Source organism: Vicia villosa, linkage group LG1 (genome assembly GCF_029867415.1).
Source record: "Vicia villosa cultivar HV-30 ecotype Madison, WI linkage group LG1, Vvil1.0, whole genome shotgun sequence".
NCBI lineage: Eukaryota > Viridiplantae > Streptophyta > Magnoliopsida > Fabales > Fabaceae > Vicia > Vicia villosa.
The window spans coordinates 56,766,098-56,783,276 of record NC_081180.1 but is presented as its reverse complement, the minus strand read 5'-3'; the positions used below and the strand labels follow the sequence as shown (position 1 = coordinate 56,783,276).

Genomic DNA, 17,179 nt, shown 5'->3' with positions numbered 1-17,179 from the left:
CCACCTAGTGCATGACATCACATCCTATCATCACAATCATAACAAACAAAATCAATATGTCTCCATGCAATGTTGTTTTATTTCCAGCATATTTAACCGTGCACTCTTATCACTTTTCTTTTCCAAAATTCCAAAACACTCCCTCAAATTCTAAAACCAACCCAACCAAAAAAGAATACAAATATTGTCAATGTTTTTCCTTTAGGTAATACAGGGAACAAACTGGCCCCAAACATTTGAATTTCACATGCGTCTCATTTTCTTCTTAGTTATGACACACCAACCATAATTATCCCTCTAACTTTAACCATATCAAGCCTTTCTTTATTGAAGGTTTGGTAGCTAGATAGCTAGACTATGTGAGGAAATAGGTTTGGACACTTACCTAAGATGAAGATGAATCTTTTACCAACAGTTTCAACAACTCCTAATACAGTTTCACTTAACTCATAACAAACCAATATTGATTATGTAACGTGTGTACCTTTCAGTCTCAGTGTGTCAGATTTTCTGTTTATGACTATCCCTAACTCTGAAGTCTCTCAACTATGCTTTGCAGAGCATGGTCCACATCCCACCATCAGAGTTATGGCGGGTCTGAGGCTGAGAATTTATCTTGAGGTTTCTATTTTAACCAATTCAACAAAGAACATTAAATTATTAATATTTGAATAGATCAATTGATATATGCGATAAAAATATAGAAATTTTGAAAAGAGATAATTCATAATGTAAAATGTTACAAATAGAATGATCACAAGTGTTAAAAAGAAAGATAGATATGTGACAAGATTTGAATAATTTGATATAATTATACAATAATATTTAAGGATAAAAAATGTTCCTAATATATTAAAAACATCTAATGAGATTTATTAGATGTCTTTATTATAAATTCTAGAGTGATTTTATAAATATGACATTTCTCTTTAAGTGATCTTTAAGTGATGAAGGACAATTTTAATTTTTTTTTTTAATTGGAAGTTTTTGGATTCCAATTTAGTTTTGGATGTGTCTTCAATGTAATTGATTTTTCACCGCACCCTTTTATCAATTGATGAGTTTACAAGAAAAAAATTTTGGGATATTTTCTCGTGTGCAAATAGACATTAACATGTTCGATTCTCTCTACGATCATATTTTGGTGGAACGAGAGGGTTATGCGTTCTATGTTAAATAGGAATACGAGAATTTATCTCTCTTTTGTGATCACTATGTGTGTTGACAAATATTGGAAGTTGAAATTGAAAGTCAGAATGTTGAAAATTCACTTATTAAAGAATCTACAAGATACACACCTAAAAGGTCTAAACACGTTATACTAGTTAATGATATTGTGAATGACATACAAAGTGATGAATCTTTAAATGTTATAGTGGATGACATAGTGAAAGATGACTCTGTAGATTTGAATAAGATAGAAAATCATATTCTTTATAATGACATAGAAAATGAGAACTTTGTTGTAGTCATTCATCCAGAGAATAAGGTTAATGCTAATAAGGAGTATTTATCATAAACAAGCTCATTGAATGAAGAAGAAATAGTATTAGAGACTCGTAATAATTTGAATTAATAATTTGAATGAGAATTTGGTGATTGATAAAGAGATAGCTTATGATAGAATGGAGCAATTTGATCATGCTCTGATGGTTATGAAAAATATTGGTAAGAATTCGATGAGAGGTCCATGTGATAGTTTGCATTTTGAGAAGAACAATAACCTTTGGGGTGATGAAGACAATCTTCTCGAGCCACATAAGGAAGAATTTACCGTGGTCGAGAGAAAAGGTAGGGGTGGAACAAATTTACTCAACCTAGAACAAAAAAATTTTTCCTCCAAAATTGTGTATGCATAACCAATTTTGGAGGTACAAGATAAGTCAAATTGAGATATGCTAGTAAAAAAATCATTAGACCGAAGAATGGAAATATTTTTTAAACCAATGTATTGAATTAAATAATCATATTAACTTCTACAAAAAGTTGTTTAGCTCAAAAAATAATTGCACTTATAATGATCTCATGAATGACAACTATCCCACAATTTATAACTCATGCAGTCAATGACTATAAATGGTAATTCTTCTTCAGGCGTTGATGGCTTTGGATAGGGGTGGCAAACGATCATATCTGTCCCGTTTAGACTCTCTACACAAAAGTCCGCAAAAAAAAAGACATAATTGATACTGCATACGTAAAATTTTAGTCAGCGATGTAGTCTATCAATTTGAATGAATGAATATTATTTATTTTTAGTAAAAAAATTAACAACTTAAAAAAATTAAAGATAGAATTTTTTTTGTTTAATGAACACTTGAATGTGCTTGGGCGGCGAGTGCTATATTTTCTCTAATAAATCTAGCCTACTAAACCAACTTAATTACTCTTTCTTTTTTAATATCTTATCAGTCACTGAAATTAGGTAAACCTTTGTTTCTATTGGAATTTAGGAATTAGGTAAGTAGAAAACAAGTTTGCCAATAGAAGAAGAAGAATGAATATGGAAACTGAACAATAAAGGGGTGAATGTAGTCCTGTACAATAAGATTATGTTTGGAAGTTTGAGGGAAAAAGAAGGTTTTCGAAAATAAATTTTTAAAGAAATATAAGAAAATATTTAACATTTATTAAAAAATAATTTTGTATAGAATGATAAAAGAGTATATCATTATTATATTTTTAATTTTTTGAATACTGTAACAACATAAAAAATATTTTGAAAATTCATGTAAGCCCTCCAAAACTCTTCATAGCTCTCCTTCAATATAAATTTTGAGTTCTTCATATTATGGGGTTTTTGGTGATATGAATAGAAGTAAATCCTTTAAAATCCTCTCAATCAAAATCATTCAATTCTTTCCATTCAATCCTTCTACTTTTTCAAAGTCCTTCTCTCCCTTCTCCTCCAAACTCTCAAACATAGTCGAGAAAGTTGAAAGCAAGACTAAAACTGTATATCAGAGTCACTAAGTGGGCTTTTTTGGTTTCACTTGTGATTTATAAACAACTATTTACAGAGATACCAGGTAACTTGTACTATGCAAGGTATACACTCCACCAGCTTAGCAAAGGTTATTTCATTCACTTATTTAAATAAATAAATTTATACATAATTCAATTTATCTATCTCCGCATAAATTTTGAGAGAAAATTTTGTCAAAAAAACTCTAGGAAAGGGGGTAGAACTTGCTACATTAGGTTTTAACAAGTCAACTCAACTAATAGTATAAAGACATTAGATACAAAAATATGTGTTTGAATATGCGGCATTTGACATGTTATCTTTAAAAAAACTCAACTCATTAATCACATTAACATCATCATTCGACTATGAGATTTGATCATTCGATTACTCCCATCGTCCATTAGAAGGGATCTTGTTTAAAGCCAGAACAGAGTTCTGAGAGGAGCACACTCTATAGAATCAAGCCTCCATCATTAGACCAATCTTTGGAGGTTAATGAAAATATTAGTAATGATATTCTTCATTTCTTTTGAGAAATGGAGAGGATCTGAACCCCAAAAAAACGTTATTTTTTGTTAAAAGGAACAAGAATGATAAATGGAAGAGGTGCATGAATTTCTTTTTTCAAATTTGAATGAGGGTGAAATTTGAATTTGATTGTTTCTACTAATAACTCATTAATAGTTTTTTTTTTTTTTTAAAGTTGTTGATTTATAAATTATCAACAACTTGTTTACAAATAAATGTTGCTGCCATGTATTGAATCATGGACCAACAGCTTCCTTAACCCAACTAACAATTGCCAATTGAGCTAATCTCTTATAAAAATTTAATTAAGTCATGTTAGTCCCTCTTTTAATATTTTTTTCAAATCGATTTTTTCTTATTTTTAAACTGTGACTGAACTCCTATTTTATGACTGTTGATTTGGAATTATTTATGAAGGGATTGTAGATAAATCATTGCGATACCACAACGATTTTTTTTGTTGGGTTTATTATCAGGCTTATGGGTGGGTGACAATGGTTTTTCTTATTATGTATTCTTGTGTATTAGGTGTTGTTATTGTTTCAGTTGTTAATGATCTTTTAGGAAGATTTAGTTCTGCTACTGGAGTGATTTAGAATAATTTCTTACTTTTGTAAATAATACTTGTGGCAAAAATAATACACATGGTATGTTGGAAGAAAATTGGTTTATATCATTTCCCTTAGGCTTTGATGATAACAAAGTATTTAAAGAACAATTAGTTATACTAACATATGTTCAAGTGTGCAGGATCATTAGTCAAAGAATTTACCGGACACTGACTCAGATAGAAACATATGAATAGAAGCTTGAGACTCAGATTATTAAAGATCAGAATCTGACGACTCAAATTCAATGATACGATTATGATGTCTCACAACTAGGTATCTCAGCTTCTAGTAGACACTCGGATTCTGAAGACCATATGCAAAGGAACTCAACCTTTACCTGTACTCAATTTCCAAAAGCATGTCTATCTTGTCAAGTCCAGACACGGTTTAAAAATAGGAAAGAATAGTTTGAAAAAAATATTAAAAGAGGGACTAAGATGACTCAGTTAAATTTTGTAAGGAATTACATAAGGACTTTTTTTCTCAATGACTAATTTGGACTCTTCCTTTTTTATGAGGGACTAAAATGAGTCTTTATTTCCAGACACAATTTAAAAGTAAGAAAAAACCAGTTTAAAAAAATTAATAAAAGGACTAACATAGCTCACTTAAATTTATAAGGGATTTAATAGAGATTTTTTTGCCCTCAGGGACTAGTATAACCTCTGCAGTTTTTGTGAATAACGGGTCTTCCCTCATATTTCAAATGATTTCAAAACTCCTTGACAATATTCTATTTTACAAGTTGCATAATTATTGACCGAGAAACAAATATTGATCTAAATAAGAATATTTGAATTAATAATTTTCTATATAAGTAACTCTTTCATATAATTTGCTTTATCCTTTGATTTAATAGAGATTTCATTAAATAACTCCACTCATTTTTTTCCTTTTTAAAAAATTCCATCACAATAACTCCAACAAAAATAATATTGTAAATTGAGTTGGACAGTAATAAATTAAAGAAAATCATCTTTACTGCTAATTGCAAACAAGAACCAAAACAGTGCACTAAAAGCAAAATCAAATAATGTGTATTTTGTGTCTAAATAGTTTGAATTTGTTGTTTTAAATATAGCAAAATTACTCATTTTGAAGTCCATTAACAGTACCAATAGGCATCAGTGAAAAAGGAAATAATTTACAAATTCCATTAAAATTTATATCAAAGAATTTATGCCTACTTTTCAAGACAACTCTGAAAAAAACACTAAACTTGAATTAATATAGTTAACTGGAATTTGTAGAAACCTTTGGATTGCTGTATCTAGAGATCATAAATATCTTCATGTGCGCATTATTGCAAAATTCAAACAAAAATGTTTAGATTATACATAAAAATTTCATCAAAAACAAAACATATAAAAAAAATACTATTTTTTAACCTATCTTGTTCTGATTGTGCTATCCTTCTAACGTAGTAACGTGGGTCAAACGCACCTTTGCAATTGTTTATTTACTGTGACCATGAAAAGAATGAAAACAAAAACATAATAGTACTTTTTATAGTAAATGTCAATTAAAAAGTAAAATATAATTTATCCGAAGTAGTGTATTAATATTAATTAATAAGTATAATATTAAAACTAGTAGGAAACCCGTGCTATCGCACGGGTCTGGCGGGACTTCACATTACATGTACCTAATTATGACTTGAAAAGTTCTTTTATATATATCAAACATATATATTTAACCAAAATGCAACCCAAACTTAGTCATGTTAATTCCAAAAACTTAATAGTTAAAAACAAAAGTGCTAATAATACATCTAAACTTTTAGCTCTTTAAATAAAACAATAAAATATATAGAAGGTACAATCTTCAAATGCTATATTCTTAAATTATCATAACCAATCAGTAAGAAAACCTGCATCATATACCTGCATAGTAAAATGCATAAAATAAGATGTATATTTATCAAAACTTTAGAAAAAAATAAATAAAGTGTGTAACATATATAGATACAAATAATGAGTAACATTAATATATTTATAACTTATAATCATTTATCAAATTTTAATTCACGTGTTAGGAATATCAAACATAATATAACTTATTATGTCGTTCATAAATATTCACGTAATTTCAATTTTATATTAATAATATGTACCAACTTCATATTTATAATAAATCGTACAATCATTTTTATAACTTCAATTTTATAAAACAGTAACAAAAGAAATAGTTAAAAGATAGACATTAAAATGATCCATCAATAACTGGTATCTCATAGATACGTTCACATCTACCGGTCAATTATTTTTATAACTTTAATTTTATGAGTTAATTCTTAAAAAATTTAAACCTATTTAAAATATTAGCTCATTTTCCCAAATATAAAATGTATGACAGCTCCCGTCAAATGCTTAAAAGTTTCTACATTTAATGCATATTATTATAATATAAAAAATATAATTTATAAGTTTAAAAAAATATAATTTTAATTAAGAAATTAGACATAGTTAGAGAATAAAATTTATTAAACCTATTTGAGATATTAGCTCATTTTTTCACACCTAAAATGTATGACAGCTCCGTCAAAATGATATGTCAATAACTGTATCTCATAGATACTTTCACATCTACCCGTCAATTTAGGTGAATTAAGAAACCCCAGTTGAATCCAAATAAGTTAATTCTAAAAAAAATTTAAACCTATTTAAGATATTAGCCTATTTTCCCAAATATAAAATGTATGACAGCTCCGGTCAAATGCTTAAAAGTTTCTTATTATAAAATAAAAAATATTATTTATAAGTTTAAAAAAAATATAATTTTAATTAAAAATTAAACATAGTTAAAAAAATATAATTTTAATTAAAAATTAAACACAGTTAATGCACAGTTAATGCATTTGTTTGTAGGATTTATCGGTTCATTGTAGTAGTGTTTGAGAATGGAACTTCCTTCTGATCAACAACTAAATGCCAAAAAAAACAAATCAAAAATTATAATTTCATAAACCTCAAAATAAACAAATAAAAAAAATTATAATTTCACAAATCTCAAAATTTTCTCAACCTAGTTTTAAGACAATAATCAAAACCAAATATTCCAAAAAAACAATCCTAATAAATCTTAGCCACGAAACCATGATAGAAGAAATGAAACCGCAGATCGCAGATTGTGGACAAACCGGAATTTCTGATAATTATAGTAGCCTTGTCACCTCATCTGAAAATATAGCAAATCCAATTATAATAAAAACTCGTTTGTACTTCAGCCTCCAATTTTGGGAGTTTCTCATCCTACGTTCCTTCCGTAGCCATGGGTTATGACTTCATAGAGCTTCAAACCCTAAAACATATAACAAAATCGATAGGTTTAGAAAAAAAATTGTAAAACCATTCGAGAACAACCAATAGATTAAAATTGAAAGAGATGGAAGAGGGAACAAATTAAGTTTTGGAATTACAAAAAATTTGCGGCAACAAACCGATGCAATAACAAAAAAAATACATCTTGAAAAACAAAGGCTGCAAGAACAAAACAAAATTCAAGCCTGAAAAAAAGATGGAGTGAAGAGTGAATTTCCATTGGTTTAGTAGTAGATATATAACATAAGAAATGTATAGAAATTTGGAAGGCTAAAAGTTATTGCATTTTTAGGTAGAGGAGGATTTTATGTTTTCAACGTAAAAACGGTTGATCAAAATCATGGGAAAAGTATATGTATTAAACATTACATTTAATATAGAAATTTGGAAGGCCAAAAGTTATTGCATTTTTAGGTAGAGGAGGATTTTATGTTTTCAACGTAAAAACTTTTGATCAAAATCATGGGAAAAGTATATGTATTGAACATTACATTTAATAGCAACATTAACATTTAATAGCTAATAGGGTTTTGTAATATATATTTTAGAAAATAAAAATAAAAATAAAATACCAACAAAAATTAAGAGGGTGACACATCACCCGTAATTAATGTCAAATCAATAATATTGAGTTATTTTGTTAAAAGTCTTTTATACCCATGAAATAAGAAAAGTTTTAGTAGTTTTTTCAGAGGGCTTTTAGTGTAATTTCCAGGTACTTTTGCTTTTATATATTAATAATAGATAATAGATTAATTTTAAAATTTTAGTTAGGCAAGATATTGTACCCTTCATCTAATTAATGTTTTGTTTGTAATATGCTTTCACTTAAAGATACCCTAATTTTTTTTTGTCAACTAAATTCATTCTTTATTAAAGATACCCTAATGTATGTGTGTCTATATATATATATATATATATATATATATATATATATATATATATATATATATATATATATATATATATATATATATATATATATATATATATATATATATATATATATATATATATATATGAGGAGGGATATATTTACTCCAGGAGTAAGTTATTATAACTTACTCCACATCTTGACCATTAATTATTTTCAATCTAATGGTTAAAAATAATAAGTAATTAAATGCGGAGAGAGAAAACTATTACTTATTATTTTTAACCATTAGATTGTTAAGAATCAATGGTCCAGAATTGGAGTAAGTTATAATAACTTACTCCTGGAGTAAATATATCCCTCCTCTATATATATATATATATATATATATATATATATATATATATATATATATATATATATATATATATATATATATATATATATATAGAGGAGGGATATTCTTACTCCAGGAGTAAGTTATCAACACTTACTCCTCATCATGACCATTGATTCTTTTCAATCCAATGGTTAAAACTAATGAGTATTATTTTTCTCTCTCCACATTTAATTACTCATTAATTTTAACCATTGGATTGAAAAGAATCAATGGTCATGATGAGGAGTAAGTGTTGATAACTTACTCCTGGAGTAAGAATATCCCTCCTCATATATATATATATATATATATATATATATATATATATATATATATATATATATATATATATATATATATATATATATATATATATATATATATATATATATATATATATATATATATATATACCCTACATCTTAAATTTTCTTCTCTGTATGAACCCAAAAAATGATTTTGCCCAAACCACCCTACTTTGATACACAACCCCTTTGTGTGTGCTATTGCTTGTCATTTTCCCTCTCCCTTTCATTTGGTACCCACAAAAAGAAACAAAACTTTTCAAATGAACAAAAGCTAAGGGATGAAGATAAAGACAGAGACAATTATAAGCAAATACATTCCCACCAATAACCCAACTGTACAAATTACATAAACCATTAGCAAAATAAATATCCAAACATTAATTAAAACCCCACCCCACAAAACAAAGCCCCAAACTACATAACCTTAAAGGAAATAAAAACAAACAAACAAGACACACTTCATATACTAAGAAGATCTTTAGGTTCTTTCTCTGGAGCCTCTAAACTGTTTGATGATGACAAAGAGGATGATTCATTGATTGTTATTGTTGTTAAGTCTTCTTCAACATGTTTTGAACTTTGGGACGGTTTCGGAAGCTCGGTGAGCATTTGAACAACTTCGCGCATTGTTGGTCTTTCAACCGCTTGTTCTTCAACGCATAGCATGGCGACGTAGAACACATGCATCACCTCGTGAATTGGAACCGAGGGAAGCCTTGGATCGAGAACTTTTAGAACACCTTCTTTGTTTGAATCGGTCATTTTTCTCACCCATTGTACAATGTCGACTCCATCGCCAAATTCTCCAACTGGTTTTCTTCCTGCTACTAGCTCTAAGAGTACCACGCCAAAGCTGTATACGTCGCTTTTCTCATCGACTTTCAATGTGTATGCATACTCTGCAATCAAACTCTCAACATTAATCAATCATCATAAACTAAACAATCATTGATTAATATTTAATTTCAAATAATTACCTGGAGCTATGTATCCATAAGAACCTGCAATAGCAGACATGCATTCAGAAGTTCCAGAATCTTGCAAGAACTTAGCAAGTCCGAAATCAGCAACATGGGCTTCAAAACTTGTATCGAGTAAGATATTGTTTGATTTCACGTCGCGATGAACGATGAGTGGTGAACAATCGTGATGCAGATAACAAAGACCCTTGGCAGACTCCACAGCAATTTTATACCTTGTATCCCAATGCAAATGACCACCTTTCTTACCATGAAGAACTTCACCCAAACTTCCATTAGGCATGTATTCATAAACCAGGAGATTTGTTTCATGGTTTGAACAGAAACCCAATAATCTAACAATGTGTCTGTGTCGAATTCTCCCTAAAGTTTGAATCTCCGCATTGAAACCATGATCATGTGAAGAGCCTCTACTCATTGCAGGTAACCTTTTCACAGCAACAAGATCGCCATTAGGCATTGAGCCTTTGAAAACAATGCCAGCACCTCCTTTTCCTATGATATTATCCTCTTTTAAGGAATCAAGAACGTCATCAACAGTAAAGTCCAACCGTTGGAATGCGGTTAATTTCCACGCACGAGCTTCGCTAGCTTTTTTCAAAGACCGAGCTTTGAAGATTGTGGCAACAGCAAATACAGTGGAACACACAAGCAACCCAATAACAAGCAAAAGCTTCACAGTAGAAGACAGTGGTCCTTTAACATGAGATTGATGAGGACCATTAACAACACCATCTTTGCAAGGACCCAAATAAGGTCCACAAAGTCCAGGGTTACCAAGAAAAGAAGTGTAGTTAAAGTAACTAAATTGACCAGTACCAGGAACCAAACCAGTTAGATTATTGTACGAAAAATCAACAGAAGTTAAGCTTTGCATTGAGGAAATTGACCCCGGAATAGTCCCAACAAGGTGATTCTTTGAAAGGTTCAAGTAATTCAATATCCTCATACTAGTGATTTCATTAGGAATCTCACCGGAAAGCTCGTTACGACTAAGATCAACAAAAGTTAAAAGCTTACAGTGACTAATCTCAGGCGCAATCGAACCAGAGAATCTGTTATGACTAAAATCTATCTTAGAAAGCTGTTGTAACTTCCCAATCTCAGAAGGTATTTCACCTGAAAACTGGTTCCCATCAAGGAGAAGCTTTTGAACACTGGTGAAGTTTCCAATGGAAGGTGGCAATGGTCCAGAAAGCTTGTTGTTGGAAAGAGTAACTTGACCAAGATTCGGAGACATAGAAACAGGTTGAGGAAAGTTTCCAGATAAAAGATTATCCTGAAGCTCAACTTGTGTAAGCTCTGGAAGACCAAAAAGTCCTTTTGGAATTGACCCATTGAGAAAATTCTCACCCATTCGGATTCTGCTTAAAGATTTACACTTTCCAAGTGAATCTGGAATGGGACCAAAAAGGAAATTCCCTAAAGTTATCAAAGTTTGAAGCTTGTTCCCAAAACACATATAAGGTGGAAGAGAACCAGTTAACTTGTTCGAAGAAACATCAACAAGTGTAAGCTTCCCGTTTTTCCCCAAACTCTGAGGAATGCTTCCGGTGAAGTTATTCTCCCAAATCTGCAACACTTCAAGCGCCGGCATCTCGCCGATAAACTCCGGTATCGCTCCATGAAGCTTGTTTCTAAACAAGTTCAAAAGAGTAAGATTCTTCAGCTCAGCAAAACTCACCGGAACTTCACCGGTGAAACCATTGTTCGACAAATCCATAGATTTCAAGCTCTTCAAGTTCCCTAGCTCCGGCGTAAGAGACCCGGAAAGCGCATTCACCTGAAGAAACAAAGTATCCAACTTCTGAAGCTTACCCAACTCCGCCGGAACCTCGCCGGTTAAACCACAGTAAGCAGCATCAAGTCTCACCATCTCCGATAAGTTACCAATCTCCGGCGGGATACCACCTTCGTAGGTGTTATAATAACCAAGGTAAAGCTCCCGGAGTGAAGTAAGGTTCCCGATCTCCGGTGGAATAGGTCCGGAAAGCTCATTACCGGAAACAGCAAGATACTCGAGATGAGACCAAACACCGTACTCGGAAGGGATTCTCCCGGTGAAAAAGTTTCCTCCGAGATGCAAATGACGGAGAAACGACATGTGAGTAACCGATAGAGGAAGTGAACCGGTCATGTTATTGTTGTAGAGATCAAGAACCTGAAGGTTGCCGAGAGTAGAAAGCTGAGAAGGGAAAGTACCGTTGAAGACATTGTTGGAGAGGTTGAGGTAGCGAAGAGAAGAGAGAGACGAGAGAGAAGGAGGAATAGGGCCGGAGAATTTGTTATCGGCGAGGGAGAGGTTGGTGAGGAAAGGGAGATTTGAAATGTCGTCGGAGAGTACACCGGTGAGGGAGAGGGAAGAGAGGTTGATGGATATGACGTGGCGGTGTTGGCCGCATTGGACACCGTGCCAGGAGCAGTGGGTGGTTTTTGTGGTCCATGAGGAGAGGGAGTTGGTTGGGTCGGTTGAGATGGAAGAGGATTTGAAGGAGAGTAAGGTTTGGGGTTCGGAGATGTGTGTTGTGGAAATGGGAAGGGAGTGGAGTGTGAGGAAGAGGAGTAATGATAGAAGGAGGCGCATTTTGTTTTTGTGTGTGAGAGAGGGAAATGGTGGAGTGAAAGTGAGAGTGAGTGAGTGAGTGAATGAGTGTTGAAGAAGGTTCAAGGGTGGCTCTTTTTAACTCTCATGAATATAGTATAGCCAACATGATGAATGATTTGTATTGTCCTTGTGGTATAGGAGGAGTACCAATGTCTATTTTATGTTTTATTATCCATTCGACTTTTTTTAATTATAGTATATGATTTGGGGAAAAAAAAATTTAAATAACAAGGTTTAAAAAAAAAATTACCAAAAAAACAAGTTTTTCAAAAAGTTTACCAAAGTGTCTAGGTTTTGAAGACCCCCTGGAGTATGCGCCAAATGAATTGGCGCATTAGTATAAAAATTAGGAGTATGCGCCATATGGTTTGGCGCAAATGTGAATTTTTTTTTTTTTTTTTTTTTTACTTTTCAACATTTAAGCCAAATGGATTGGCTAACTCAAAAAATTTTATACTAATGCGCCAAATGGTTTGGCGCATACTCTAGGGGGTCCTGCAAAACCTAGACATTTTGGTAAATTTTATGAAAACCTTGTTTTTTATGTAATTTTTTTTATAAACATTGTTATTTAAATTTTTTCATCTATGATTTGGTTGGTACTACTAACTACCATCTCATGAAATGAGTTTTTAAAATTATTAATGACTAACTACCAAATGGGTTTTTAAAACTACTAATGATGTTTTTTTAATATTTTATTATAGAAAAATAATTTAAATTTATTTTTTGATATATATATATATATATATATATATATATATATATATAAGTTTTTTATTCAAGTGACACATAATTTTTAAGAAGATATTGATAATATATATTTTTCTCACAACTTGAGATGAGAACTTAATCCAAATAACAATAGATTATGCAAGAAATTAAAGATAAAGAGATTTTCTTTACAAAATTCAAAACAAAATTCAAAATCCATTTTGAAAGTTGAGAGAAAAGGCATGTTGTAAGTTCTATATCATAAAGTGGACATCAACGTTATGAACATTGTGAAAGGGATTTGAAAAAAGGTTTATATATGTGGTGTTGGAGATCTTGCACAAAAATGAGAGAAAAATGCTATTTAATTTGAGTCACAAGCAAGAAGTATGAGTCGAGTCAAGAGAGTAAATGATTTAAATCAAGGTCCAAGAGCAAAAAAAATTGCTCCCATGATTTGAATCAACCCTTTTTATGTTTTGAGTCATGTGATTCAAGTTAGCAAAACTTTTGTTTCGAATTAGATCCATATAGCCAAAAGGCAAAATCTTCTATCTATTTTTTATTCAAGTCAAGCATATTAGTGATTTGAATTAAACCTCTCTGATTCGAGTCATGGACTGTTATGATTTGAATCACATAGATAGAAGCAAATTCTCTTTTTATGTAATATGTTTGATTCAAATCAAGGACTTCTGTTATTCCAATCAGGATCACAGAAGCAATTGACGTCTTTGCACACTATGATTTGAATCATGTCAGCCTGTGATTCGAATCACATTTCTAAAACTCCAATTTTTACCAAAATGGAGTGTTGTTCTAAATCCAAACTTGGTATGACTTAAATCATTCTCAAATGTGCTTCTTGATTCAAAACTTCGACAATTTAACTAGAAGTGTAACACCTTAGTCCCGACTTGACATAACTTCAATTAAATAAAACATATACTCATCCAACAGTGTCACACATTCTCAAATAAAACACCTGTAATTGAATTTAACAGTTTGCAGCGGAAAATAAAACCTTTTGCAACATCATCACATAGTCTCATAAATCAAAATTACTCAAAATAAACATCAGTTATGACAAAAAATTCAACAAAATCTAACATTAACTCAAAACGAGCAGAAGTCTCGTTCCCCGATGTTACAGATCAAAGCAATCCATCTAAAAGCGAAAAAAAGTAAATCAAAAAGAGAGTTACAAAGCCATATTCTAACTCACAATAGCAATTAATCCTCCTGAGTATCCATACATCATTTGCACAAAGTCACAAAAAAAAAGGGTGAGAATAATCCTTACAAATGATAGCGCTGAAAATAAGCAGTGGGATAGTAATGATAATACAAAGATCCTTCTCACGAGCATCAACAAATCAATCTATAATGCAAATGCTACAACTTCTCCTTCAATATGCATGTGGTACTGGATTTTGGGCGTCAAAGGTGTATTACTAATTTATCTCTATCTCTGGTTCCTCTCTGATTCGTGTCCATCTTTGGACTTGAGACTGTCATGGTTCCTCTCTGAACCTGACCTCTCTAGACCGAAGTCCTAACTAACTACAATCTATATATGCATGCCTGATCGAAATGACTCACTAAACAATCAATAATGTCATCACAAAGATCTCTACAGTAAACATATAAATACAATTCAAATGTTTTCCCAAGAATTGTTGCAAGGTAGTTCAGTGCGTTAGCTGTAACATCCCGATTTTTATTAGTTATATTATTAATTATGTTATTTGGTATTTTTATTGATTATTTATTTTATTTAATTATTATGTGATATAATGATTAATTAATTATATTATGTGTGTATTTGTGCTATTGAGTTAATTAAGTTATTAGGGAGATATAACTAACTGGACCTAAGTAATAGAAATACAATACTAGATGTTTTGGTGGGTTAAGCCCAATTAACTTAAGAGAAGATATTAAGAGAACTAGGTTTAGTTTTCATAACTTTCACTTTTGGAGAATACAAGAGAATAGAGGATAGTAGAAAAAGAAGAGGAAAATTGGGAGATTCTTGAAGAAGAAGGAGTTTAATCTAAGGTAAGGGGGAGAATTCCATTATCTTGATTATATACTTATGCAATGTGTAGTAATATGATAGGTATTTCTGTTAGAACAAGATTTGTTCTGATCAATATTCTTAGTTTTGATGATAACAAGGATATGAATTTTGTGTGAGATAATGTGGTACTCTAATACATTGCAATTTCCCTTTCAGGAAATATATAAAGAGTATGCACAAATCAGCGCTCAGAAGCTTTGACTCAGAAGGTTCAGCATGCAACATCAGAACATGGTCTGGCAAGACATCAGAAGATGGTCAAGGCAAAATCAGAACATGGGTCTATGGAAGCATCAGAAGAACTTGAGATCAGAAGCAGAAGCACTGAAGTTCTCATGGTATCACGCTCAGAAGCACTTCAAGGTCAGAAGACAAGAAGATGCTCTGCACCAAGCTGTTTGACTCTGATGATATTCAAACGTTGTATACACAAACATCATATCAGAAGCAAGTACAAGATGGCAGGCTACGATGACTGACAAAAGGAACGTTAGAAGCTATTAAAGGCAACGTCAGTAGACACAACGTGAACAAGGCTCGAGGTAGTTGACAAAAGAGTGAAACATTAAATGCAATGCTGTACGGAATACGCAAAGCATTAAATGCTCCCAACGGTCATCTTCTCAAGTGCCTATAAATATGAAGTTCTGATGAGAAGCAAGGTTGACGATTTCTGTGAATATTAACTTGCTAAAACGTTGTTCAAATAAAAGCTCTCAAACTTCATCTTCATCAAAGCTCACTACATTGCTGTTGTAATATATTAGTGAGATTAAGCTTAAACTTTAAGAGAAATATCACTGTTGTGATTATAGCTTTTCAGAAGCATTGTAAAACTCTAATTTGATTACATTAATTTGTAAGTAACTAGAGTGATCAAGTGTTGATCAGGATATTCTAGGAAGTCTTAGCTTGTGTCTAAGCAGTTGTAATTAGAGTGATCACGTGGTGGTCAGGATACTCTAAGAAAGTCTTAGCTTGTGTCTAAGCATTTGTTCCTGGAGTGATCAGGTTGTGATCAGGATACTCTAGAAGACTTAGTCGCGGACTAAGTGGAAAACCATTGTAATCTGTTGCGATTAGTGGATTAAATCCTCAGGTGAGGTAAATCACTCCGTGGGGGTGGACTGGAGTAGTTTAGTTAACAACGAACCAGGATAAAAATAACTGTGCAAATTGTTTTTATCGTTCAAGTTTTTAGACTACACTTATTCAACCCCCCCCCCCCCTTTCTAAGTGTTTTTCTATCCTTCAATTGGCATCAGAGCGCCGGTTCTAAGGTGCAAGCACTTAACCGTGTTTAGAAAAGATTCAGGAAGAGAAAAACGCTACAGTAAAAGATGGCTGGTGAAATTCCAACAAATCCACCTGCATCTACATCTGGCTCTGCTGAGCAAAACAATGGTTATACTAGACCACCAGTATTTGATGGTGAAAACTTTGAATACTGGAAAGATAAACTGGAAAGCTACTTTCTTGGTTTAGATGGTGAACTATGGGATCTTCTGATGGATGGTTACAAACATCTAGTGAAAGCTAGTGGCGTAAGGCTTACAAGGCAAGAAATGAATGATGATCAGAAGAAGCTTTTCAAGAATCATCATAAATGTAGAACTGTTTTGCTGAATGCTATCTCTCATGCTGAGTATGAGAAGATATCTAACAGGGAAACGGCCTATGATATATATGAGTCATTGAAAATGACCCATGAGGGAAATGCTCAAGTCAAGGAGACTAAAGCTCTTGCTCTAATCCAGAAATATGAAGCCTTCAAGATGGAGGATGATGAAAACATTGAGAAGATGTTCT

At 31.8% G+C, this 17,179-nt stretch overlaps 1 protein-coding gene across 1 annotated transcript; it reads right to left on the bottom strand.

Moving 5' to 3' along the window:
* Positions 1–9,281: 9,281 nt before the first annotated feature.
* On the bottom strand, positions 9,282–12,702 carry LOC131638602 (leucine-rich repeat receptor-like serine/threonine-protein kinase BAM1). Its single transcript, XM_058909168.1, has 2 exons — positions 9,966–12,702; positions 9,282–9,887 (listed from the first exon to the last, which is right to left on the bottom strand). The coding sequence occupies exons 1-2, from the start codon at positions 12,550–12,552 to the stop codon at positions 9,448–9,450; spliced, it is 3,027 nt and encodes a 1,008-aa protein (XP_058765151.1). The 5' UTR covers positions 12,553–12,702; the 3' UTR covers positions 9,282–9,447.
* Between the last annotated feature and the right edge of the window lie 4,477 nt (positions 12,703–17,179).